This window comes from Physcomitrium patens, chromosome 1 (assembly GCF_059467195.1).
Source record: "Physcomitrium patens ecotype Gransden chromosome 1, ASM5946719v1, whole genome shotgun sequence".
Taxonomy (NCBI): domain Eukaryota; kingdom Viridiplantae; phylum Streptophyta; class Bryopsida; order Funariales; family Funariaceae; genus Physcomitrium; species Physcomitrium patens.
Window position 1 is genome coordinate 21,458,586 of NC_143410.1, and position 24,344 is coordinate 21,482,929.

General features: G+C 39.3%; 3 protein-coding genes across 6 annotated transcripts; 2 read left to right on the forward strand and 1 right to left on the reverse strand.

Moving 5' to 3' along the window:
- Positions 1-2,128: 2,128 nt before the first annotated feature.
- LOC112284558 (AP-2 complex subunit alpha-1) lies at positions 2,129-13,862 on the forward strand. Of its 2 annotated transcripts, XM_024524444.3 has the most exons (27): positions 2,129-2,469; positions 3,340-3,471; positions 3,693-3,818; positions 4,539-4,601; positions 4,976-5,073; positions 5,298-5,505; positions 5,824-5,895; positions 6,128-6,220; positions 6,496-6,597; positions 6,775-6,872; positions 7,201-7,282; positions 7,422-7,510; positions 7,744-7,849; positions 8,031-8,096; positions 8,455-8,561; positions 8,726-8,830; positions 9,278-9,398; positions 9,602-9,778; positions 10,317-10,604; positions 10,846-10,926; positions 11,113-11,277; positions 11,544-11,630; positions 11,858-11,983; positions 12,339-12,419; positions 12,544-12,612; positions 12,875-12,954; positions 13,185-13,862. In XM_024524444.3, exons 1-27 carry the CDS (start codon positions 2,338-2,340, stop codon positions 13,312-13,314), a joined length of 3,084 nt encoding a protein of 1,027 aa, XP_024380212.1. In that variant the 5' UTR covers positions 2,129-2,337; the 3' UTR covers positions 13,315-13,862. The 2 variants fall into 2 exon arrangements, with proteins under 2 accessions (XP_024380212.1, XP_024380222.1); XM_024524454.3 differs by lacking the exons at positions 12,339-12,419; positions 12,544-12,612; positions 12,875-12,954; positions 13,185-13,862 and having other exon boundaries at positions 11,544-11,677.
- Positions 13,863-15,934: 2,072 nt separating this feature from the next.
- On the reverse strand, positions 15,935-17,031 carry LOC112284965 (uncharacterized). 2 transcript variants are annotated; one of them, XM_024525424.3, is made up of 3 exons: positions 16,873-17,031; positions 16,525-16,708; positions 15,935-16,290 (listed from the first exon to the last, which is right to left on the reverse strand). In XM_024525424.3, exons 1-3 carry the CDS (start codon positions 17,000-17,002, stop codon positions 16,071-16,073), a joined length of 534 nt encoding a protein of 177 aa, XP_024381192.2. In that variant the 5' UTR covers positions 17,003-17,031; the 3' UTR covers positions 15,935-16,070. The 2 variants fall into 2 exon arrangements, with proteins under 2 accessions (XP_024381192.2, XP_090109412.1); XM_090253286.1 differs by having other exon boundaries at positions 15,935-16,367.
- A 2,517-nt stretch (positions 17,032-19,548) lies between these two features.
- LOC112286114 (glycine-rich domain-containing protein 2) lies at positions 19,549-24,321 on the forward strand. Of its 2 annotated transcripts, XM_024527719.3 has the most exons (8): positions 19,549-20,472; positions 20,635-20,770; positions 20,883-21,155; positions 21,292-22,182; positions 22,330-22,496; positions 22,638-22,932; positions 23,083-23,488; positions 23,602-24,321. In XM_024527719.3, the coding sequence occupies exons 1-8, from the start codon at positions 20,219-20,221 to the stop codon at positions 23,826-23,828; spliced, it is 2,649 nt and encodes an 882-aa protein (XP_024383487.1). In that variant the 5' UTR covers positions 19,549-20,218; the 3' UTR covers positions 23,829-24,321. The 2 variants fall into 2 exon arrangements, with proteins under 2 accessions (XP_024383487.1, XP_024383498.1); XM_024527730.3 differs by lacking the exon at positions 20,883-21,155 and having other exon boundaries at positions 19,948-20,472.
- The last annotated feature ends 23 nt before the right edge of the window (positions 24,322-24,344 follow it).

Below are 24,344 nucleotides of genomic sequence, written 5' to 3' on the forward strand. Positions count from 1 at the left end.
AAGATTTACATATGTGTTTATTTATTATCTTATTACATAAATTTATATAATAAGATAATAAATAAACACATTCAAATCTTAAATTATATTTTTAATATTTCTTTTACCTACAAATCTTTCATTTTATTTTAAATTTGTATTTTTTATTATTAGCATCGATATGTTATTTGAAATATCAAAAATATTGTTATGATTTTGTTTTAAGAATTCTATTTTTTTAAAAATATTATTTAAAAATTAAGGAATAATACTATATTTATTCTATATGCCTTATAAATCTCAACTAACTTCCACATCTCAAAGACTATTTCATATTTGCATTTGTATATGCTATAAATAGTTATACATAGTTATTTTTAAAAATCTAACTTTTGTGTCATCTACATCTTATTTTGTTTTAAAACTACAATTTTTCTTTAATTTATCACCTACATACTTTAAAAATATATCTAAAATCTTATAATAAATTATATAAATAATTTTTAATGTATTAGAACTTTTTTTTATTAATATTAATGATACATCTATTTTCAATCAATAAATATATATATATATATATATATATGTGTGTGTGTGTGTGTGTGTGTGTATTTTTATATTATTATTTAAAATTATTTTTAAAATATAGATTTAAATATATATAATATATATAATTTAAAATATAATTAATTTAGGATTACTAATTTTAAACTAAATAATTTGAATTTATAATTTTAATATAAGAATATTCTATTTAAAAATACAAAAAATATATTTGAAATTCATAAATTATAATTTTTTAAGTTTTTAAAATATTCTACTAATTAATAATAATATGTCTACTTATGCTTTAGAAATTGTTTTTTTTTTTTTGAAGAATAAAATATACAAGGGCCTCAACTATCTTGAAGGTTGTTTGTTAAAGTTATATTTGTTGATGTTGAGTGCATATGATTTTGATTATGTCTTTGATGACCATATTTGATATTAATTATTGTGGTTTAAAGTTTCATGTATATAAAATAGTAAGTAATCTTGTTTATAAGCAAAGAATTACTTTCAATTATATATCACCTAATGAAATCAAAACTAAAATAAAAGAAATAGATTCTTTGAAGCTTTCAAAAAAATCATTACAAAATTAAACTAAAAGGTTAAGAATTGAAAATTAAATCGTGGAACAAAGTATCAATATTTTATTTAAATCTTGTTTAACATCTATTTTCTTTTGATATAGTCTATATTTGTACTTATAAAGATATAAGGAGTTGATGGCTTAAAAATGAGTTAATTATTCAATTATGTTTTTCTAAATATTTAAAATACTAATGTTAAAACTTTTATCAGCACAAACCATTTGATATGTTTTGTAAAATTCATATTATGAATTGTACAACGTAAAATATAAAAAAATAAAGCTATAAGGTATACCACAAGTTTTCCTCTTAATCAGTTGAATTTTCTTATTATGGTTTTCCTCGTGCTTATATATAGTAAATAGTGTCCTTGCAAGTTTAGTCTATCTTCAAATAAATATGAAATAAAACTTTAGCCACATTGCTAGCTTAAAATAGATTGGGCTCAACAGTAAAGTTTGCAAAAACCTTGGTTGAATTAAAAAAAAAAAAAAAAAAAAAAAAAAAAAAAACACACACACACACACAAATACACACACAATGGTCTCAAAATGCCTTAAGAAATAGAAAAGATTATATGAATCTCACTGTAAAGTACCGTGTTCACACAAGTTTGAGAGAGTCTCCGCTGACTGTACCCCTCCTCACCATTATCATCCACGTGTCACCTCCTAATACGAGAAATCGAGGTCAATTCTGGATTGGCGAAACCCCTTCATTGCCGCCAGGTCAGCACAAGTGACGACGATGTCGTTCAAAAACATCATCCAGGAAGTGGATTATTTCGGTTACTCTGACCCAGGGATGAGAATCCAGGAACCGAGGCAGACGAAGGAATGGCGCCGGAATGGCTGCAATGGATTCAAACCACGTGCCGCAGGGGATTTTGCTCATGGAAAGTCCTTTGTCGTGATCGGTGAAGGCGGAGGAGACCCCGTGGACTTGCCAGATTGCTCAAAGTTGCGCGTCGCGACGGGACTCGCATGACGTTGAATAGTATTCAGATTCAATCGGTTGCGTCGCGAGCTACACAACCGTGTCAAACTTCGCAGCAATTTGAGAAGTTAACGTCGCGGATTCGCGAGTGTTGGCGAGTTGGAGCGATGAAGAAGCCCGGGAGCGGTGGTATGATTTTGGAATCCCGGAACGAAATTGGAGGCTCGGAGGTTTAGCGGGGATTGACGGAAGAGCTGGCAGGGGGCGAGAAGGGAGGTGATCGGCGATGGCGCTCTCGGGGATGAGAGGACTCTCTGTGTTTATCAGCGACGTGCGGAATTGTCAGAATAAGGAACAGGAGCGGGTGCGTGTTGACAAGGAGCTTGCTAACATTCGGACGCGCTTCAAGAACGAGCGGGTACCTTGCAATAGTTAACTGCGGTAGATAGTAATTTTGTGGAGATTGTTTGTCATTGTAGTGTCGCGTAGGGTTTATTGTCTCTGGATTTTGTTTGAATTGAGGAGAGTATTGTTGGTGATGGAATGAGAGCCCTAGGTAGAGTTGGAATCGTTACGTGTTAGTGAGAAGGCTTGATTGGTGACTATGCAAGCATCGCCAATTACAGCGGGGTTTTGAGCATTCAAGAATGTAGGTCGTGTGTTCTTCTGTTGAGTTTTAGCTACTCAAAGCTTGTATTGGTTAGGATCGTTTGGAAAATGTCTAGCCGGGAAAAAAATTGTCTCTCTTAGTTTATGGACCACTTTCAATCGTCGTATATGTGTTGATTGTTGAAAAGCATGAAAATGAAGAATCCGAGATTCAAAGGATAAAGTGTCAGTTGTATTCCGTTCTATTCTTCTCCTACTTCAATTCTCACTTGCCTTTGTCCTTCAATCCTTCTGACGTTTTTATCATTTCATGATCTGTTTGATCTTGCGACGTCATAGAATTATCAAATGCAGGCTCTTTTCACGTATATTTGTTTTTACAGAAGGATTAGGACGTCTCAATCAGTTTCTGTTATAGAAGTCAAACGTTAATGCAATGCAGATTTCATGGCTCAGTTCCTCAGCGAATCAGACCGATATAGATAGATGCGGTGAACGTTCTACTATCTCCTCTATCATGGTTTTGGTTTCCACTTTTCTGCAGATGCTGGGTTTTCGAACTCAGACCCAATTCAAAGTTGTCGAAGAGGATATCCTTAAGGCATCCAGTCTCAGGGTTTCGATCGTTGAAGTAGGATTCTACCCGGAGATTTGATTTTGTGGCAATCCGTGCTTCCAGGGCTTGTCTGTTTACGAGAAAAAGAAATATGTCTGGAAGATACTGTACATATACATGCTTGGGTACGATGTTGATTTCGGTCACATGGAAACAATGGCACTCATTTCAGCTCCAAAATATGCAGAAAAGCAGGTATATACGCTTTTTAAAACATTATGTGTAGTCGTCTTGTGTTCCACTGTTGTATTTGTCACTGGTTTGGCAGAATATACAGCTCTGCTTGACTATTACGGGACTTGTCATCGTTGATTATACCTGACATTGCTAGTTTATGAAGATACGTGAGGTTCATAGCTCGCTCCATGTTGTGAAATGGTTGGAATACCTTTTAATGAGGAAATCATGATACCCAGGTTGGCTACATTGTGACATCTTGTCTCCTCAATGAAAACCACAATTTTTTGCAATTGGTCATCAACACTGTTCGTAACGACATCGTTGGGCGAAATGAGACCTTCCGATGTCTCGCCTTAACAATGGTACATTTTCCATGCTTTTTTTCTGTTGACATACCTCTTCGCAGGATGTTAGTACTTATTTAACACGTAAAGATTTGAACCACGTTTTGGTCTTCGTTGTAGATTGTGTTCTTTACCTGCGAAGCAATAATAAAAGAATTACGTTATATAGGGAGGTGATATTTGTGCGATTTCGGTTCTGTTGTTCTTAACGTCGTCCACGTATCATATAGGAAAATACAAATTCCCTACTCTCTTTCTGGGATTAAACAATTCATTTATTTTCTTTCGTTGGGTTCCATATTTCCTTGTTCAATACATTTTGCCCTACTTGTCTTTGGCAGAACAGGTGTGCAATCTGTGATTGATGTTACTCTTTGTTGTGCAGTACCTTTTCAATATCATCATTTTGGAATTACTTGGCTAGGATTGTGTGGTCAGGTTTATTCTTTTAGTTCTGCGTGTTTCCATTTGAGAAAATAATTCTCGCTTCGGACTGGCTAAGAACTAAGTTGCTGCCTAAAGCAGTTGTGCTGAAAATTAAGCTAATAACTTCTGTACTCCTGATTGTTAAATTTTGGAAGTTTTACATGTCGTATTTATAAAGATTTACGAATTATTTTTAACTAATTATTGGAATATATTTTCTGAGGAAGAATCTCAAAGTCCGTCCATGCTGAAAATTTTACTAGTTTCTATGTGACTATCATTCTTGACAAGATTGTGACATTTGATAATCAGGTGGGTAATATTGGTGGTAGGGAGTTTTCAGAATCCCTGGCTCCAGATGTACAGAAGTTGCTGGTAAGAGTAAATAGTTCATGAAGTTTCTTTATTTATTTCTGTTGTATGGTGATGCTTTTTACTGAAACGGTGCAAATTTGCTTCACGTGCTGGATATGGTTGATGAATGGAATCCTTCAGCAGCAGCTGTCATGTCAGTTCTACGGTGTAGGTTTGTTAGCATTCAAGTGCATAGTTGTGTGCGTGATTTTTCCTATTAAGGATGGCGCTTGTTCCAAGCAAAGAACCAAAGCAAATCAGGTTAGTATAAAATTATGTGGAATTCCAGAAGAAAGCTATTAACCGAGAACGGATGTTGACAGGATTATAATTCGTACAAGGAAAAGGTAACAACAAACAGTGCTTACTTTGTGTTTGGAGGTGTTCTGTTGCAGATGTCGAGCTCATGTAGACCCATTGTGCGCAAAAAAGCAGCTCTGTGCATGCTTCGCCTCTATCGCAAGAATCCCGACGTAGTTAATACCGATGGCTGGTAAGTGGCAATCGTTTCAGTGATGAGTTTAACTTGAGTTACTGCGGCTTTGACGATGGATACAGCGCTGAACATTCAATTTTATTTTTGAACTCGGCCCACTTATTATCTGCTTCAATCTGCACCCTGGGCCCTATAGGCTGCCGTTTTCTTGTTCTTTGTCAACACTGTTGAATTGTCTGGTCTTTATGGGGAATATTTTAATTTTTCTAGCTCGTTGACAGGCCGGAATGCATGGCGCATTTGCTGAACGAACGAGACCTTGGGGTTTTGATAGCTGTCATGAGCTTGTTAGTGGCGTTAGTGGCCAACACTCCCGAGGCGTACTGGAATTGTGTACCGAAGTGTGTGCAAATTCTGGAACGATTGACTAGGGGTCAAGATGTTCCGCAAGATTATACATATTATGGCATCCCCTCTCCCTGGCTTCAGGTGTGCTTCCAAATTTGTTCTAATTAATCTTTTCTTCTAGACATCAGTATTTCACTCTATCATGATCCTTTATTGGTTTGGCATCTGTACCACGGTTCTTAGAATGTCAACACTACTTCCATATCTATAGGTTGATGTCCAGTCTTCTTATGCGTTGTTTTCGTCATGGTTACTGACCTTCGCCTTGGTTGTCTTGTATATTTTTTCAGTAAGGATTTTTGGTTCCAGGGAAGTCTGCGTGTAAGTGCTTAAAACGTTCATATTATTAGCGTGTATTGATGTTTGAGTCTTTTTTACTTTGGTTACTGAACGGAATAGGTTAAAACAATGCGAGTGTTGCAATATTTTCCTTCAATTGAAGATCCTAGCATCAGGAAGTCTCTGCTTAATGTAAGTTGATTACTCAGATTCCTTGAATACCTTACTTTGTCTCTAACTTGTGTATTTGTAGAAGTACGTTCTCATTCATGCGTACTTCTGCATATTGAATGTGATGTACTTAAATGTGTGATTTGAATTGCTCTCTGCGTCACGTTTTGGGTAGAGGTTTATGTTAGTTACAGTTTAAATGTGACTGCGCCTCTGTAATTCCTTAGGATCACAAATTTTTCTTGCTGTGCAGGTTCTACAAACAATCTTGTTGCGTACAGATGTTGTGAAAAACATTAATAAAAACAATGCATCTCATGCTGTTCTCTTTGAGGCACTTTCTTTGGTACGTCGATTTTTGCCTGTTTAATGTTGCATGTCTCCAGCGTGATTGCTGCTTTCAAATCTAGTTTCTGGAGTTTTCTCGATTTCTGTCCCACTCATTCTTTTAGCGGAACAACGTGAACTGAGAGGTTAGCAGGTTTTCATATGTTGTCGATTTTCTGTCAAGTGCTACGTCATGGACACCTTGTTATGCTGTTGAGTTTAATGCAGCAGCTGTCCTTCATATACGCACAACATTCTATTACGGATATTTCAACTGAACATATTCTTTACCAGGTGATGCACTTGGATGCCGAAAAGGATTTGATGTCTCAGTGCATAGTGTTACTGGGCAAATTTGTCTGTGTCCGGGAGCCAAATATTCGTTACTTGGGTCTGGTACGTAACAAATTTTGTGAGGACAAATTCAGTGTTGAATTTCTAACTGCTATTCCCGGAATTATTAATCTTGGACAATATGAAATATCATCTGGAGATGATTGCAAGTTATGAAGTGAGATATCCCTGATTTGGAAATATCAGCGGCTCATCGTTCGGTTCCCTTTATCGATATAGGAAAACATGACAAGAATGTTACTAGTAGCAGATGTGGTGGACACCATCAGGAAGTATCAAGCTCAAATTATTGCATCGTTGAAAGACCCAGATAATAGGTAAAGGAGATGTCTCTGCGTGAGTTAATCAGGCCATATTTTCTTGTTGCCGTAGCGGATTTAGAGTCTTCCTCTAAGGATAAGTAAGCTGGGGGACGAAATTTCATTACACTAAACACATTTGTAATTTTATGTGTTTCTATGTATTCATTTATTTCAATGTGCGGCGAAAAATGTCGCGCAGCACGTGTTGGGCGGATATAGTAATGGTTGTTGCTGTATACAGGGTCATTTCTATGCAGCGTCTGAAGCTGAACGATAGCACATAATCCTATAACTAGTTTCTTTATTCAAATTGAAGATTCTGACAGTAATATGAGTTGTGTAGCATTCGGAGGCGCTCTCTGGACTTGCTATACGCCATGTGTGATGTCAGCAATGCCAAAAATATTGTGGAAGAGCTTTTACAGGTCTCCACCCCCACTCGATGTCACTTGATGTCTATTCATGATGATACACATCTTCATGAAAAGCTTGGATTCTGCTGTTCTCTATCACGGAAAAGAGTGTTATTTTTTGATTGTTCAATCAGCTTCGTTTTTGTGACAGTATTTGACAACTGCTGATTTTGGGATTCGGGAAGAGCTCGCTTTGAAAGCTGCCATTCTGTCAGAGAAGTTTGCCCCAGATTTGTCTTGGTACTCCTCTGTCTATGTTAAAAAGCTCAAACTTAGCTGACTTTGTTCCACGCTTTTGGTATCTGCCTCCGGGGTATTCATTTGCCTATTTAGGTTATTTGAAATCCACTGTCAGGATCGAGTTTTTTATTTTTGGAAATGATATTATTATCACATTCTCATTTTGAATAATCATTTGCAGTCTTTTAGTGTAGAGTATTATGGTGCGCTCCCCATTGTGGTTGTCGTGGCAGGTATGTGGATGCTGTACTGCGGCTTATTGACAAAGCTGGTGATTTCGTTAGTGATGATATATGGTATCGAGTGGTCCAGGTTGTGACCAACAATGACGATCTGCAGGTATTTATGTATTGAACAACGCAACCCATTTAATTTGCATGTTATGGAGAGCAGCGTACTGTGCACTCCAGTTTATCTAAATTTATGAGAGGTATCTTGATTAGTCGTGGCTGAGGAATTCAACACGATTATGAAGATTTCTTAAGTGTCAATGTTCTTTGAAATTTTATGTAAAACACAGGCTTATGCTGCTGAGAAGGCACGTAATTACTTGGATAAGCCTGCTGTGCATGAAACTATGGTGAAGGTATTGCTTTCTGTTCCTCTAAAATTATCATTTAATATCAATTTAGAATATGGCATTCCATGGGCGGGTTTCTTCAGTATTTACCAATTTCTTCTGATGAAGCATTTGGAATTGAAGTTCTGGGTTTTTAATGCTGAAATCTTGACATGTGTGAGAAAAGAAAGAGATACATTTGGTCACTGCACTTTCTTTCACTTCGATTTTCTGGCTATTGCAGACAAATCTGCTATGGTTGTTTCAAATGACACAATGCCTGGTTATTCTACGAATATCATGCATTATCACGTACAGATTTGTAGAGTTTCTGGCTATAAGTTCTGGAAGTTCAAATTCATAAACAATTCTTTCATGCATATAGGTTTCAGGATATTTATTAGGAGAATATAGTCATCTTCTAGCTCGGCGACCTGGTTGCAGCTCTAAGGAGATTTTCCATATCATAAAGGAAAAAATTTCAGCAGTCACGTGAGCAATTTTAGTTTTCTTATTTCCTGCAAGTTTATTGAAAATAATTTCTCAAGTTGTTATCTGAATACCATGTCACATTAGTTGATGAATGTAATTATTTATCCACTCCCACCGCATCTGAACCTGTCGTATCTTCTTACTTGTTAATGTCCATATTGCAGAACTGTTACCAAGGCCATTCTTCTTTCAGCTTGTGTGAAGGTTTTGATGCACTGTCAACCTCCTAACCAGGAACTGTTTGAGCAGGCCACTGCAACATTTAGAAGGTAACTTAAAGCTTATTTCGAGATGCGTAGGTTCGTCATTAAGATTTCCACTCTTGGTCACTTTCGTCGAGACTTATTATTCCTTTCCTTATAAACAAATGAAAAGTTCGATAAATTCTTGTATCCCATCTCTTTCTTTCTTGCTTGCTTTTTTTTTTTTTTTTTTTTTTTTTTTTTTTTTTTTTTTCTTTCCCCTCTTCTAACTGCTATTTCTTCTCCTGCATTTTTCTTTTCTTCTCTTTCTTTCTTCCGTTCTTTCTTCTTGATTCGTTATTGTGCTGAAAACTTCAATCTCTATTTATTCCACTACAAGTTTAATTTGTGTATTAGAAGACAACATGTTATTGTTTCGGAGTGGTGGTACATCAAAGTGATTTAAGATTGTTTATTATTGCCTCTTCAATTCTTTTTGTTCTTATAGAACTGTTTAAAAAAACTGATGAGCAGATATGAAAATTCAGTGGATGCTGAGGTGCAACAGAGAGCGGTGGAGTTTCTTGCACTGAGTCGCAACGGACTAGCTATGGTGGACATCATGGCGGAAATGCCTAAGTTTCCTGAGCGCCAGGTATGGATCAAGTTAGGGAGTCATCAAGTTTGGATTGGTGATCGATTGCAACATATTTGGAGGTAAAGATATCGCGGTGGTCGTGCAAGATTAATGTGAAAAGCTTCCTCGTCCAATTCGCGTTATAATACACTGCAGTTGTTCACACATTCTTTACTCGTATTTTATTTTTCATCGTTAAGTGCACCTTGTGGGAGCTGCAGTCAGCTTTATTGAAGAAAGCAGTGGACACAGATGGGGATGCTCCTGAAGTTAGTGCAACCAAGTTGCGATTGCAGCAGCAGAATTCAATGGCCTTGGTAGTGGCAGATCGGCGGCCTCCCAATGGTGACCTTCATCTTCTTTCTGTAACAGAAGCGGGTGCTTCAAACCAATACCCAGTATGCTCCTGACATCCTTCAGGCTAGAACAATAGTCAAGTGTTAATCAGTAAAAGTCAACCTCTTTAATTACTCGTGTTTATCATCATAAGTTAATTAAGATAATTAAGGTTTTATTCAATAATTTTGGTCGATTGAACTTCATGAACAGTACTTAGTATAATGAGGGTGTTTCACGAACCCAAAGTATATCAATCTATGTTCAGCTTTTGTATTTTTTAATCCTTTTTTTCATTTAAGGAACAACTCGTGTTAGAAGATATACGAAGCCCTGGGGACTGTTTTTCTTTGTCGCATTAGTGCATACAAATAATTGATATTGCTCCAAAAAAACATGTCGAAATCCTCAAGCATCACGTTTTATTGGGTTTCAAGAAGATTTCAATGTAAGAATAGGCGCAGCGTGATAAACTCTGAAGACTTGGTCTCTTCAGAAGAGCTACATGAAGATTCTCGAGTGGGTTGTTTCTTGATCATGTCATGTTGGATGTCCGGATTGGATTTGACTCATTTTGTTTATGAAATTCATGGCATGCAGAAACACGCAGCAGTTGCTGAGTCTCAGGCATCAGAAGTACCACATTCCTCACAATCACAAGTACATTCTAATGGAGCAACCCAACAGCACGCTTCTGGGACACCTCACGGTGACTTGTTAGGTGACCTTATTGGCACACTTGCTATAGATGCACCTCCTGCTGAACCAACTACAGGTCCAAGTGATTCACAGGCACTGGAGGCTCCTCCCAAATCACCTGCTATATCAGCTGCCTCTGCAGACTCCCTTGCGTTGGTCGTACTTGACGCAGCTCCCACACAGGTCCAAGTATGTGCCTCGTGACTTCTTTGAAAAAACGATCCTCAATTGCTCTTAAACTTTTCTTTGCCTCTAGTACGTAGTAAACAGGTCTCTTTTTTTTTGGATTAGGTTTGTTACCAAAGATTCCTATCAGTGGTTTAGAATGTGAATTACAGGTGCCGAATTCCCATTTCTCTCTGAAATTGGTTGGCCTCGACTTTGCAATGGATATAAATGATCACTATTTGGTGTGATTTTTGTTGCACAGCCTCTTAAAAGTGTTTCGGAATGGTTCAGAGAGCTGTCCGTGAAAGACAGTGGTGTATTATATGAAGATCCTTATGTACAGGTAGGTTCCGCATCCTGTATGAAGCGCTTCTTTTTCATCTTCACGAGTTACTGGAGTTCGTGAATACTGTAGAATATCGATACTTTTGAAGTATATTATCAATTCTGATCCGTACAATCCCTCAGCAACTTTTAACCTTTGTCTCACAATGGGTAAAAGAGTTTTATCGTTTTTTTTTTCTTGCAGATTGGTTTAAAGGCGGAGTGGCGTAACGCCCAAGGCAGAATGGTTCTTTTCTTTGGTAATAAATTTACGGCACCATTAAGGAATGTCAGAGGTTCAGTATTATCACCACCTCATATAAGAACACGATCAGCAGTTGTACCAGAGACTATTCCTCCAAGAGCACAGGTATGCTTACCTGTTTTCAGCTGCTCAGGATTCTCGTGTAGTGTTTATTCAAGCTTAATTGTTTATTCAAGCTTAATGGTTTATTCAAGCTTAATTGTTGTTTCAGTGATGCAACGCTTGAGCGGCTAATCATCTATATTTTACAAGGAAAAGACACAGTATTATAAGCTTTTCTGTTGATAGCAACCTGCATGGCGTGACCTCGTTTGGTTTTGTATTCTTTTGGTTCGTTTATTCTTATCGTTTTTGAACATGATTTTTGGCAGGTTCAAGTTCCAGTTGATGTGGCATGTATAGGTGCAAGCAGAGAAACCGCAGTTCTTGATTTCAGCTATAATGTTGAGTATACACCTGTATGTACTCACTCTTCGATCTTTGAAGATGCCTAAGACGATTGAGAGTGAGCATGGATTGAAGTTAACTAACTTACGTTGTGAACCATTATGTTGTTTTGCTGCAGTTTTATTTTATGCATATGAATTTGTTTGTGTACGAAGGTAAATGTTTACTCATTTTCTGTGATCAAACTATTCAGCTCCCTCGCAGGCTGAATTGAAGCTCATATGATAATGAATGGCAGGTGAAGGTGCAATTAAAATTGCCGACTTTGTTGAACAAATTTTTGCAAATTGCTCCCGTATCGGCTAACGAGTTTGTAGCCTGGTGGAGGGCACTTGGGGGTCCACCATCAAAAATTCAAGAAGTGGCAAGTGTTTCTTTAACTTTGCGTCAGGCCCGGAACTTCATGAATGCATTTCTCTAGCCTTTCTGTGTACTTACAAGATATGTTTAGGAATGATCATAGATGTTCACTCCCTATTGTTCTGCACGTCATCAGTACTTAGTTTCAACTGATTTCACCCGCTCACTTTTATTCGTCGATTATTATCGCAGTCAGATAAGCCGTGGAGAGTCGGTTGATTAGATAAATATGTATTTTATCATGCAGCGAGAATGTTTGTCAACTTGGAAGTCAACATTTCAGCAAGTTCCAAATGTAATTATCATGGTTGCCCAGTCTCTGTGGGATGAAGTGCTTATTCCGTAATTTTAATTTACAGGTCCGTGGTGTAAGGCCTATGCCTCTCACGGATATGGCAGACCTCTTCATCCGTCTGCATGTTGGTGTTTTACCTGGCCTCGTAAGTTTCTTCTTGTGCACTTTTGACCCTCAATGCATTTTCTAAGAAACATAATATTTTCATTTCCAGATGGCCAGTCAAATATTTCGTTTTTGCGAGAGGTATTGATCTTTGGACTCTGCAGGATCCGAACGTCAACAATATTGTTGCTGCAACAACTTTCTATTCTGGAACTGCAGCCACTTTGTGCTTGGTACTTTAGCGTAACCAATTTTTTTCCCAGAATCCCACTTCAGTGGATCAATTTACGTCAGAAATTGTGAATGGCGCATCAAATACCTGGGTTGCGAATGTGCACAGGGCTCTTCAGTCAGTTATTATAGCAGTATGTGTCCACTGCAATTGAATACCAATTAATTGCGACGGTGACTAATATAAGCAGATTGTGTAGTGGCTTTTCTCCTAGTGTAGGATTTAGATTAGGTTGGTATTAACTATGTGGTCATGTGCTACAGGTACGAGTTGAAACAGATCCCTTGGACAGAACACAGATGAGATTAACAGTTGCTTCAGAAGTGCCCAATACAACATATGAGTACTGCACCTCACTTAAGCTCCACTTCTGCATCCACTTTCTGCGTGTTGCTTTCAACTCAATGTTCACAGTTTTTATAGCGTATTTGAAAGCAGCTCTGTCTGGAGGCGTTGACGGTTGGAAGTTCGGTTATTTCCCCACACTTAAGTGATTCTGCACATTATATACCCGATACTGAGAAATTGTGTGCAGTCTTTGACTCTTTTGTGACGTTTTATACTCTTTCACAGGCTGAAGGAACTCATGAAGGAGCAACTAGTGGACATCCCGTCATTAGCACAACCATCACGAACTTCAGCATCATCACTTGCTGCAATGGGTTTGACAGCACCTGCTGCTGCTCTGGCAGGTCTTATTTAAGACTCATGCTCCAGTTCGTAAATTCGCTTGTTTTACACAAACTTGGGATGCAGAGGATTGATCTTACAGCTTCCTGCATTGCATTGCCTATGCAATACTCGGTGCAACAGTTCACGACACGCCCCTCCTCATTCATTACACTAATACACCATTTTCTCGTCGATCCTCTTCATCGATTTGTGAGGGAGACGGTTTGGAGGTGATTTAACCTAATGCATCACGCATAGGTTTGTACCACCTAGCATTGCTTGATGCATAGGTTCTGAAGGTGCATCAGCAGGGTTGTAAGTAGTCGAAGGATAGCTGATGTTTTTATGAATATGGGATCGGCATCCAAGTGTTGCTGTCGCCGGCAAAACAACTTTGGTGTGGCACTTGTTAAAAGCATGATGGAGATTGTTAGTGTGAAATATTAGATAGATGCATCATTTTTACACTGAAATTTCTCACACCTGGTTTTAGCTTTTTATAACATTTCTTAGTGTTTTTTGTTTAAGTGTTACGTGATGTAAAACAATATTTTAAAATGGGTGCTTCATTATCGTTAATGGTGGCAATGTCACGCATGACGAAGTTGCGTTATAGTCTATTTTCTATTTCTGCCCATGCACTGGTTGTTCAGAAGATGGTGCCAGTGTTTCTACATGCTTTTCTAGCCTCTCAACCACTTCATTGAATGCACTGCTCAGAGTTACAAGATTATCAACGAGAGGTACAAACCTATGCATCACGCAACACTGCACTTGATCTCTACGTTGGTTTCCAATTACCCATCCATAACAGAAGTACGCTTAAGAAATTAGTGCTCTGCTTTGCTTGAAATGACGAAAGTTGGGTTAGTTAAAGGGCCCATACATGCTTCCCTGTGACATAGGCACAACTGCAGTAACAACTCATGCAAACCTCTTTATTTAGGGGTTGTTCGGTCTTTTGAGAATAGTCGGCAGGGACACCAACATAAGGATACAAAACAGACACCATCCATTAAAACCCCTTTGAATGGATCTACTTGTGGCATCTGCTGCGAAACCATGAGTTTAAACTGAGGGGGTCCGATGCTTTTGACGAACACAGCTGCGCACATCATTTGACCGCCACCACGAATTGATTTTAATCCAATTTAAGCACATCAATTGGTTGTTAGTGTGACAAGTACATGTTGCGATAGATCCAGAGATCTCTCCAAATTCCTCTTCACTAGCTCTCTTATTACGAATCCATTCACGCGAGCGTGATGGCCGTTATTTTTGACAACCCTGAGTCAAAAATAAATTTTATGCTAAAGACATATCGGGAGGAATCATCCTCGACAACCTCGCCATCCTTCGCACACAAACCACCTCCTAATGTCGAATCGTACTGTTTGATTCGCTCGTCGAATCAAACCAAGAGAATGCGCACACACGGCACACGGATCGAGCTTCAAATACTTGTCAATGTTCATATTTTCCCCACTGAACCGGACCGAAATATCCCCTTCCCCTAGTGGTAAGTCAACCAGCGGTTTACAGTAGTCATGAAAGAATATTAACAGAATGTCATCAGCTGTTAGGGGCAAAATCAAATTAGCAAATTGCCGCTTCTGAAGGGCCTCAAGAGGAAGAAGACTGGCATGAAACATGAGAAGCGGATAGAATCTACGAGAAAAGCTTTTCGAAGCGTTGCTGGCGCTTGAACATGACAACGCTGCACACACCAGCCGAAACGGTAGATTATTCAGTCCTGTTCTAATACTTCCATACGCCTTAAAGGAATGATCTTTATGATTCATATTAGAGAAAATTATGAATCATTGTCTAGTTGCAGATAGTGAAAGTTAGGTTTGGTCTAAACATAAATTTGTACAGGGTTCATTGACGTGACGAAACATCTTGCAGTGCAGACAAGAGGAGATGGTGCAATATGGTAAATTGAGCGGAAAATATACGAACATTAGAGGAATGCGAGAATTTGAAGGCTTTCCCGACAACTACTGAAAAGCTGCCTAGAAAAAATCAAAGAAACGAAAACAAAGGACCTGCTAGAAATCTTGACCACACAGGAATTACAGCTAATAGCTTTTAGAGCATACCTGCAGAAAGGAAGTAGAAAGAACTATGCAGTTAACAATGCTCAACTTACGATCAATCAAATAATTGTTCTAATACTTACTTCAATACAATAATAACCACATTCTAGAATTGTTAATTGAAATATGCAACATAAAGGATGGACTTCGGCCCCTGCTGAGAGCATGACCCCGGTTATCCTGATAAACATAGAAGATGAGGCAAATATTCTCAAGTTAGTCAATGTGCACTTAATGACGACCTTGCTCACCACTGTCACAAATCAGGATGTGTTCGCTCCCTGCAACAAAATAGTTCAGCTCTAAAAAAATTAGATAGGATAAGAGGTAAAGTAATGATCACATTTGTTCTAACCAAGTCACCAAGTTAGTGCGTATTCACTAAGAGAATTAACAAGTTATTCCAGGTAGAAGTATCGAGAGCATCGTCAGCCGTTTCAGACTGAGGGTTAAGTTAACAAAACTAATCCTAGAACAGCCCTAAAATCTACTGAAGGTGCTTTGACAAATCATTCCGATAACCAAGAGTTGGCACTGAGTATCCTCACATCGTTTCTTTCCAACTAGTTTTATTTTATTTCTTGCCAAAATAGCAAATCGATATGCACAATCAGTGTCCCTATCGTGAGCAACTACCTAATTATCTCTATAGAATGACGAGACTCCATGAGTAGGATCGAATAAGCCCTCAAGAGGCTGAATATTTAGCTTCTTTGCTCTCAGAAGATCGTCCCATTTGAGTGGCCGTCTCGTCGCACCAGGATACGTCACTTCTTGAGGCAAACTCTTCCCATAATAATGTTCCTCCCTCCTTCAACAACTTGGCAACACTTGTAGCCTGCGAACCGTCTCCACAATTCACACCTACACTGGGCTTTGATAGGTCACTTACTAGTCTTTTCATGTACCTGACAATTTTTCCACCAATGAGAAGTCTGATGTTTGTAGCGATTGCAGATCCAGATCAAATTTATGGCAGTAGATCCTGGAAGCCAAATATGAACAAGGTAGAGTACACATGGATATCAAAGAGAATTGTACATGGATTGAACTGCAAGTACTGTCTTTCTATTTCAACATCGCCTCATATACGGCCTGGAGGATTGTAATCAAATGATGCAGAATATGCTTTCAGATCATACCATGTATTGGCGTAGGCTTCCGTGACAACGACATCACCACCAATGCTCTTCAAAAACTCTATAGATTCGTTGACACACGACTTGTTAGGAAGAATGTTGATAGTCATGTAACCTCTCGCCTTCGCTGCCTTAATCAACGCTTTTCCGAACTCACTGTCGGCTTCATTGTGCACCACTACGTCCCCTGAACAGTTCAACCAATCCGTACAGAAGCTCAAAAACAAAAGGATCATCTGCTCAACCCCTACGGAAAGCGTAAATGACACAAATCTCAAAAGACCCCTCGAGGATGAGGACATAATAATATAACAATGCTTCAAAGAAAAGGGAGCAATTCAGAGATCGAACCAGGGTGGAGCTTCGCCGCTTGAAAAACCTTCTCGGCAGCGGAAGTGACATCCGTGGAAATGCAAGCACAGGGCTGCAGCAGCGACAGCAACCGCCAGGGTCGCAACGAAGCTACTGTGCGCATCGCCATAGCCACACGCGCAATGCGAGCGAGCTGGTATTCAAACCCCACGAGGGATGCAGACTGGGCCCTCTGCTTCACTCTCCGAAGCGGTTCCACATTGAATTGGTCCGGTCCTTTGGAGGAACCAAAGGCTGAGAGCCTTCACGGTGGTAGCTTCAACCCCAACTGGTTAAAAGTGTTATTCGTTGAATTAACTACCCTTACATTCTCTCTCAAGTTTTTCATTGTTCCAACGCCATCTGTACAAAATTGTTCAAAAATAATGATAACAACATTAATAATGATAAATATTTTGTAATTCACCTCATGATAAATAATGATCGTTGGCTAATCAGCCCTCTTTCTCTCCTTAGTATTTATCCTCCCTGCTATGTAGATATTCATTTTAGTGAATGGATAATTATTCACATATAGAAAATCCTAGTATATATATATATATATATATATATATATATTGATATTTTAAAAAACTCCCTTGCATAATTATATATATATATATATATATATGTATATAATTTAATATTTTCAAAGTATTTTTTTCTTTTAAATTAGAAGTTAAAGATTACAAACTTATAGTTGTGTTTTATAGTATTATTCATTCTCTTCAATTAAAAAATAAAACATTAAAAATATTATCTTGTATACATCAAAACATGAATATATAAAAATATAAATTTAAAATTTCAATGGCTTTTCTTATTTTATTATTTATTTTAAAAAATATACCTAAGTATATGTATATATATATATATATATATATGATAAAGATTATTACTTCATCTTTTGACACTTATTTATTATGTGCATGAAGAGTGCATTAGGATATAGTCATTTTGGTTGTTTTGTTGTAATTATTATTTGACGTCATTGTTAATGCTTGTGCAAACTTATGAGAATCTTTATGAACATTCATTAACAATGAATGTTCATGATTGTCATATCAAGTTGTAAATTTGACATTGTACCAAGATAAATTAGAGTAAAATTAATGTTTGGAATTTGTTGATTTGCAAACAACTATTATTTTACTCCAAAATAGGTGTTGAACAACACCTCTTTGAAATTGTTTTTGAGTCAATGTCATTCAAAAATATGAACTTATGAGAATCTTATCAAGGCTAAGATTTGAATAGTAAATAATATAAAATCCAGTAGATTTAACATCAAGGGAATGTTAATACATCCATTCTTTTACTAAATTTATCCATCCATTCTAACCATCATGAAAAGAGAAAAAAAAATGGCCTTTATGTTCATTTCTCCACTATTGGATCCAATACTAATAAAAACCAACCATATTTATCATGATTACCATATTCTTCATGATGGATAGGTTGATTTAATAAAAAACCTAAATCTATTTAGCATTCCCTTTCATATTATCATATATATATATATATATATACAAATACAATGAAAAAACTTGTTTTAAAATATACAAAAGTGACTATTATATTCTTCTTGAAAATATTTACAAACATGTATTTTTTAGCACATAATTTTTAATAGTATTGGTCTCTTAAATGATTTTGATAAAACAATATATATATATTAGAAATTTCATCAATCAAATTTTAAAATGAGCAAGCTCAAATTACAACATAATCAATCAAAATTAATTTAAAAAATCTTTTAAATATTTAATGCATGACATCTATATTATTCTAATTTTTTTATTTTTAAAGCATGAAAATTCAATTCTTGAGAATTAAAATAAATTATTCATAAGATCATAATTCAATCATTCATAGTGTAATACCTTCTTTTTTTGCAATATCCAAAAATATTTTATGGTTTTGTGATGAAAATATTAATCAATATTTGATTTTTTGAAATAAATAAACTAATTGAACTTATAAGGTATTCAAATTTCAAGTTATAAATATTGTTGATTTTTTTGGAAGCTATGTCAATATAATATAGAGAATATATAATAAAGAAACTTGGTGGATAAAATAGTTTTAGAAATACATCACACCAATAACATAGCATCACCTTGAAATTCATCACATTATACAACGTGCCAAAACAAAAAGAAGGAAAATATTGCATAATTTGTGGAATGTACTTATGAAGACACAAAGGGCTGCTCAAAGCTACCTCTAATTTTGTCCTAACTTTAGAATGAGAAATCAAAGAAACAAATTCTCCAATGAAACCAGATCTATTTCTACACAAATAAAACATCCAATCGTTATTTTTTCCTTTTCACCCCAAATATTATTTCAGAAAGATTTACAGAATCACGTTGTCCTTATATAAACACCCACGAATGACAAAGGAATCAAACATGTCCAAGGAACTGGATTCATTCATATCATAGACACACTAAAACCCCAAAATCGAGCGAAGGACTCTAGTCACCGATGCAAGTAGCCATGCCACAAGCGGGAAAGGATCGTGGAGACGGGGAGCCTGGTGAAGCGAGATCAGCGGATGAATGAGGAACTCAACCGAATTGCCGAAGCCAAGGAGCGAAGCTGCAGAGCAAAGCAAAGCCCAAGGACGCATGCGCAGCAGCGAGATAGGGAGCAGGGCACCAGGCCCCACGTCGAGAAAGAAGCGGCCCGGGAAATAGACATGACAACGTGAGATGACTCCGGGAGGCCCACCTGGGTACCAGAATTTAGGATAGATTGCGCCACTGGGATTCCCAGGACTATTTCCGGACATGAATCCCCTCTGTTTGTTTCTAGTTAATGGCATTCACGCATCGTAGCGTTGCGCTAGGTTGCAGTTCTGAGTTCCAGGGACGAGAGACTTTCTGGCTTCATCGATCGACGCTGTTTTCAGTGCCGATGTCAGGGAGTAGGAGTTGAGCTTGGAGGCAATCCGGTTGGGTTGGGGTATCAATAGTGCGAGAGATTGCTAGTTGGCGGACGTGGTCGTGGTTGCTGATGATTTACGAGTGGATAGGGTGCTTTTGTTTGTTTTTATTGAAGTTCGGAGAGGACAGTGATTTGCGTTGCTAGTGATGCGTGGGGACTAGTGTGCTTGGATCAGGAATGAGAACAGTGTTGCGGGTGGAAGAGGATGGAGGAGACGAGGATGTGAGGTGTATGGTTGGTGTGGATTAGTTTTTCAATGCAGGAATAAGTGTAGAAGAGGGATATGATTAGGACCATGGCGGAAGAGAGGGGAGATGAGAATCGGGCACAGGTATTAGCAGATGCAAAGCTGTGACCCTTCGCTTGCGTTGCGATTTGGAGGGGAGTGGGGAGAATGGCGACCAAGGGTTCGCGCCTGGCCCTGACGCCGACTTCGTCTGGGGCGTCATTGGGGTTGTCTGGACGTTTGACGGAGAAGACAGCAGAGGAGATTCAGAAATCTCACGACGAGGAATTGAGTGCCGCGCATCGTATTACCTTCAGTATAGATCTAGCATTTGCTGCAAAGCGTCTGTTGGGATTTCTTCGCACCATTGATAGCATGTCTTGTTTACACAAGGGCCCAGCAGTTATTCGGGCTATCCGTAGGTAATGCCAATCTTTGAATCTTCCAACATCATTATTGGACACGCACAATATGCGGAGAGCGGAGAGCTTAGTATATGTTACTTCGTCTACGATAAGCTGCGGTTCTGAAGCATGTAATCTAATACGATATTTATTGACTGGAATTTAGCTGTCGCTTGGCAGGTACAAGAAGTTTTGGATGCCCTTGGTAGCAGATTCCCTCAAGTTCGATGCATTGCTTAACGCTGATTCCAAAGGAAAAGGGCTCTTGCCTCCGCTGGACGTGCAGTGGGTGTGGCATTGCCATCGTTTGAATCCGGTCCGTGTTAAAGCCCAGCTCTTGTTTTCATGAAATTGTTCGAGATACATCACCCTCGATTGCAGTCGTGTAGAGTTTGCAATTTTCTAAATTTTATTGTAACGCCCTGTAGGTCGGGTACAGGCAATACTGCATCACGAAATTTGGCAGAGTTATCGACTGTCCTCTCTATCCCGACACAGCTAGCGAGAGTTTCGCCCAGGAAAGGTGTAGGAGACTGTGGTCAATCGTGTATCAAAAGGAGCCTTACGATATTTTGTCATCTTTCTACAAGTTCCCAGGAACTTCCAGTCATGCGTCTGGTCAAGTTTGTCCCGTGGATGACATTGACGGCTTAGAGGAGCTTATCGCCGCTGTTGCCAAGCAAAGCAGTTTCTACTACTATGTAGGATCTTCTGCCGCCTGTGCCGCTTCACTGGGTTTCTCTCTTCTCAAGCTAGGGTATAGAGGTTAGGCACTTGGATATTGATTGCTGGCTTCTGTTTTTCTGAAGTTTCATGGTGTTCGTGTGTGATTTCCAGGTTTCGCAGCCTTACATGTGGGAGGATAGCTTTTTGCAAGCCGCGACGGAGAGATATAAGTGCTTCTTGCATTTAATGTACAAATCGAGAGGAAGAATCATCTGTATTCCAACCTTCGACATTGATCTGGTTTGGCACTCTCATCAGCTAGCACCTGTGGCATATGCGAAAGATACCAAATCCTTGTTGGGGTCTGTTGCAGATTACGGCACTGGCACTGTAGATAGGGGACCCGGATCAAAAGTGGGACAGGTTTTCGAGGACACAGCGAGGTTATGGGAGAGCATGTTTGGACTCTCTTACGAAAGAGCGGGGTCGATGTATCGCAACTTCAAGCCTGTTAATGTTCCGCCCCCGCCTGTTTTTGAACTTAAAAACAGCCTTGTGCTGGAAAAACCACCCACTTTCCTGCCCTGGGATGCCCGCGTGGCAGATCAAAATCCTACCAAGTATCCTGTTCTCACTCCGAGACACGTCGTACAGGTTTGCGTCTTAATGAAGTGTGTCACAAACATGGTGGCCATTGGAAAGGAGAATTCGGATCTGTTCATACGTTTGAGGACATTAGATGCATACACACTCTTGAAGCTAGATACTCCCGTGGTTCCTTTAACACAAGATCCCCAGTGGCAGAAGCTATGGGCCCTTCAATGCGAAACCAAGACCAAAGGCGTAACGTTGGAACTGCGCTCCCACGTCGATGGCTGTATGAGGACTTTCCACAAAACGAAACGCATAGGCCGGGCGAGGCTCACATGGCAGGATCTCCAGAAAGCGCCAACGCTATCCCATGAGATCGTCTTCCCCCTGCATGAGAAGCGGTACAAGTCAATCGAAAGCAGGCAACCCCTCCAGCTCCGCCTTGATGTATCGATTACACCACCTGTACAGGTATTGTTATAGAATGGACAGTGTTTTTGGATTGGGTTTCAGGCACGGCGCATGTTTTAGTAGCCCATGTAAGTTTGCCGCCGCTTTCTTTGGTCCTTTATTTCAGTAAGACTGTCTCTTTAATTTGAGCCTCATGCGGTTTTGCAGGCTGCGTACTTTTTGAAATCACTTCCCGACAGAGTTACGGACGATCAGGGGGCCATGCTGTCTGGCACTATATTGCGGAAGAGGCGTTGGGAACCCCAAGCCGGCCGATGGATCTCACGAACTGTCGTCAACCACGCTGGAAAGGAAAATTTTGTCATCCGCATTAGGTGAGTGCGGTGCTGTCTTCATCACAACTTTTGATAGGAAGAGTTGCAGCTGACTGAATATCGCCTGAAATTTAAAAAATTGGAATGACAAAACCTAAACGTGGCTTGCTATCTGTGTTTGGCTCTGGAATGATGCAATAGAGCTGCCAAGGGATCATGGAGGAAGAGGGGGGATCGACCAGTGGGTGTGGACTGGAACGAGCGAGTCATCAACATTCACGAAGGAGGGTGGAATTATGTTGTCAACAGTGTTGGTATCGCGCCAGAAAAAATTGTTGGGAGTGCAACTCCCTTGGCTCATGAGCTTGAGGAATACAAGCTAAGCTGGGCGCTGTCTACAGGAGACACGCTCATAATTTCGAGACAGATGAGTGACGACAACTGGGAGCGACATCTTGAGTTTACTCTTAAAACTTCTGGCAGAGGAGCTGGCTTGGTTAGATTGATAACCCTAAGCTTTTAGAATCTTGTTCCGCTTGATCATAAATGTGAAGTTCAGGTTGCTAGTGTGCTAGAGTTCTTTACTAGGGCTCGGTCGAACTTCTCTTGAATCTGAAGTCGTCCTTGCTTTGGATGGTGAGTGCAGGCGCGGCTGGTGAACGGTCGCAAACAGCAGTACGAAGTTCCTGGAGCGTCTCCCCAAGACGAGGAGGGTTTTATTACCCTCATCCGCTACGGTCCTCATACGCCCCAAGGCAAAGCGACGGCTCTATTTAGTTTTAAGGTGTCGGCCATGGAAGTTCTTCCCGAGGAAGACGTAGTGCTGGTGCTTCTTCTCTGCACGGCGACCATGCGATCTATTGCTGACTTTGGAGGATTGTCCGCTGGAAATGATTACACCCGGCGACGAACCAAAGAGAACAATTCTGGTTACAAGGATTGGGGTTCGGTTATTCTTGAGAACACCGCTCGTCACCCCAATCTGGCCCATTGGTATTGGGATTGTAGCCAGAATGCTGAGGAGGACGAAGGTGATGGCGAGAATCATCCTGGTATATCCAGCCCAACGCATCCTTCACTAGCATCTTCCAGATACTCGAAAAGCATTCGAAGATAACGTTATTCTTTCATTTGGTCAATTATACTAATGGTGTGCATTTTTCAGGGCGAATTGCAGCTTCCGACACGAAAGTCGTGGATTGGAGCGGCACTGAACTCGCACTGAAATCAACTTCGAGCAGAAGATTAGCCACTCAGTCATCAACGGCCACTGCACCTGCTGTTGAAGGCTGTACTCCAGTGAAAGGGCATTCAGGACGAAGATCCGGCAGAAGCATGTCACAAATAACTCAAAATGTGAATCAATCAAAGCGTCCGACAAGTGTTCCTTAACTTGTATCATATGGACATTGTGGTACGCCTTTGCCGCCCGTTGTCATTGCTTCCATTTCTCCCCCCAGAGTATACATGCACCCCTATGCCACCATCAAGAAGAATGCAAGTAGAGAAGACAGTCACCTCGTGTACATTGATTGGGGTGATGAATCTGACATAATTCGAATTGGAGAGGATGCACTAGTTCACTATAGTTGGAATAATTTGTGATCCAATTTCGTAGCAAGGAGAGTAAAGGTGGACGATTAGAGTATATGTGGACCACCCTGCTCAAATTCAGTGCAATCCTCGGCTTTTTCAAACCAAAAAGCCGTGCTGAACGTGCAGATTGTGGGTCAGTAATGCAAGACAACTGGCAGGCGTTCTTTTTACTCCTCCTTGATGCAAGAAGGCGATACTTTTCATGAAGTATGGCAGTCTACGGTTTTCATGTACAAAAGATTTTCATAAATATTATTGCAACTACGAAGAAATTGTTGCCCAATAACAACTGGATACATCCACCCGCAAATG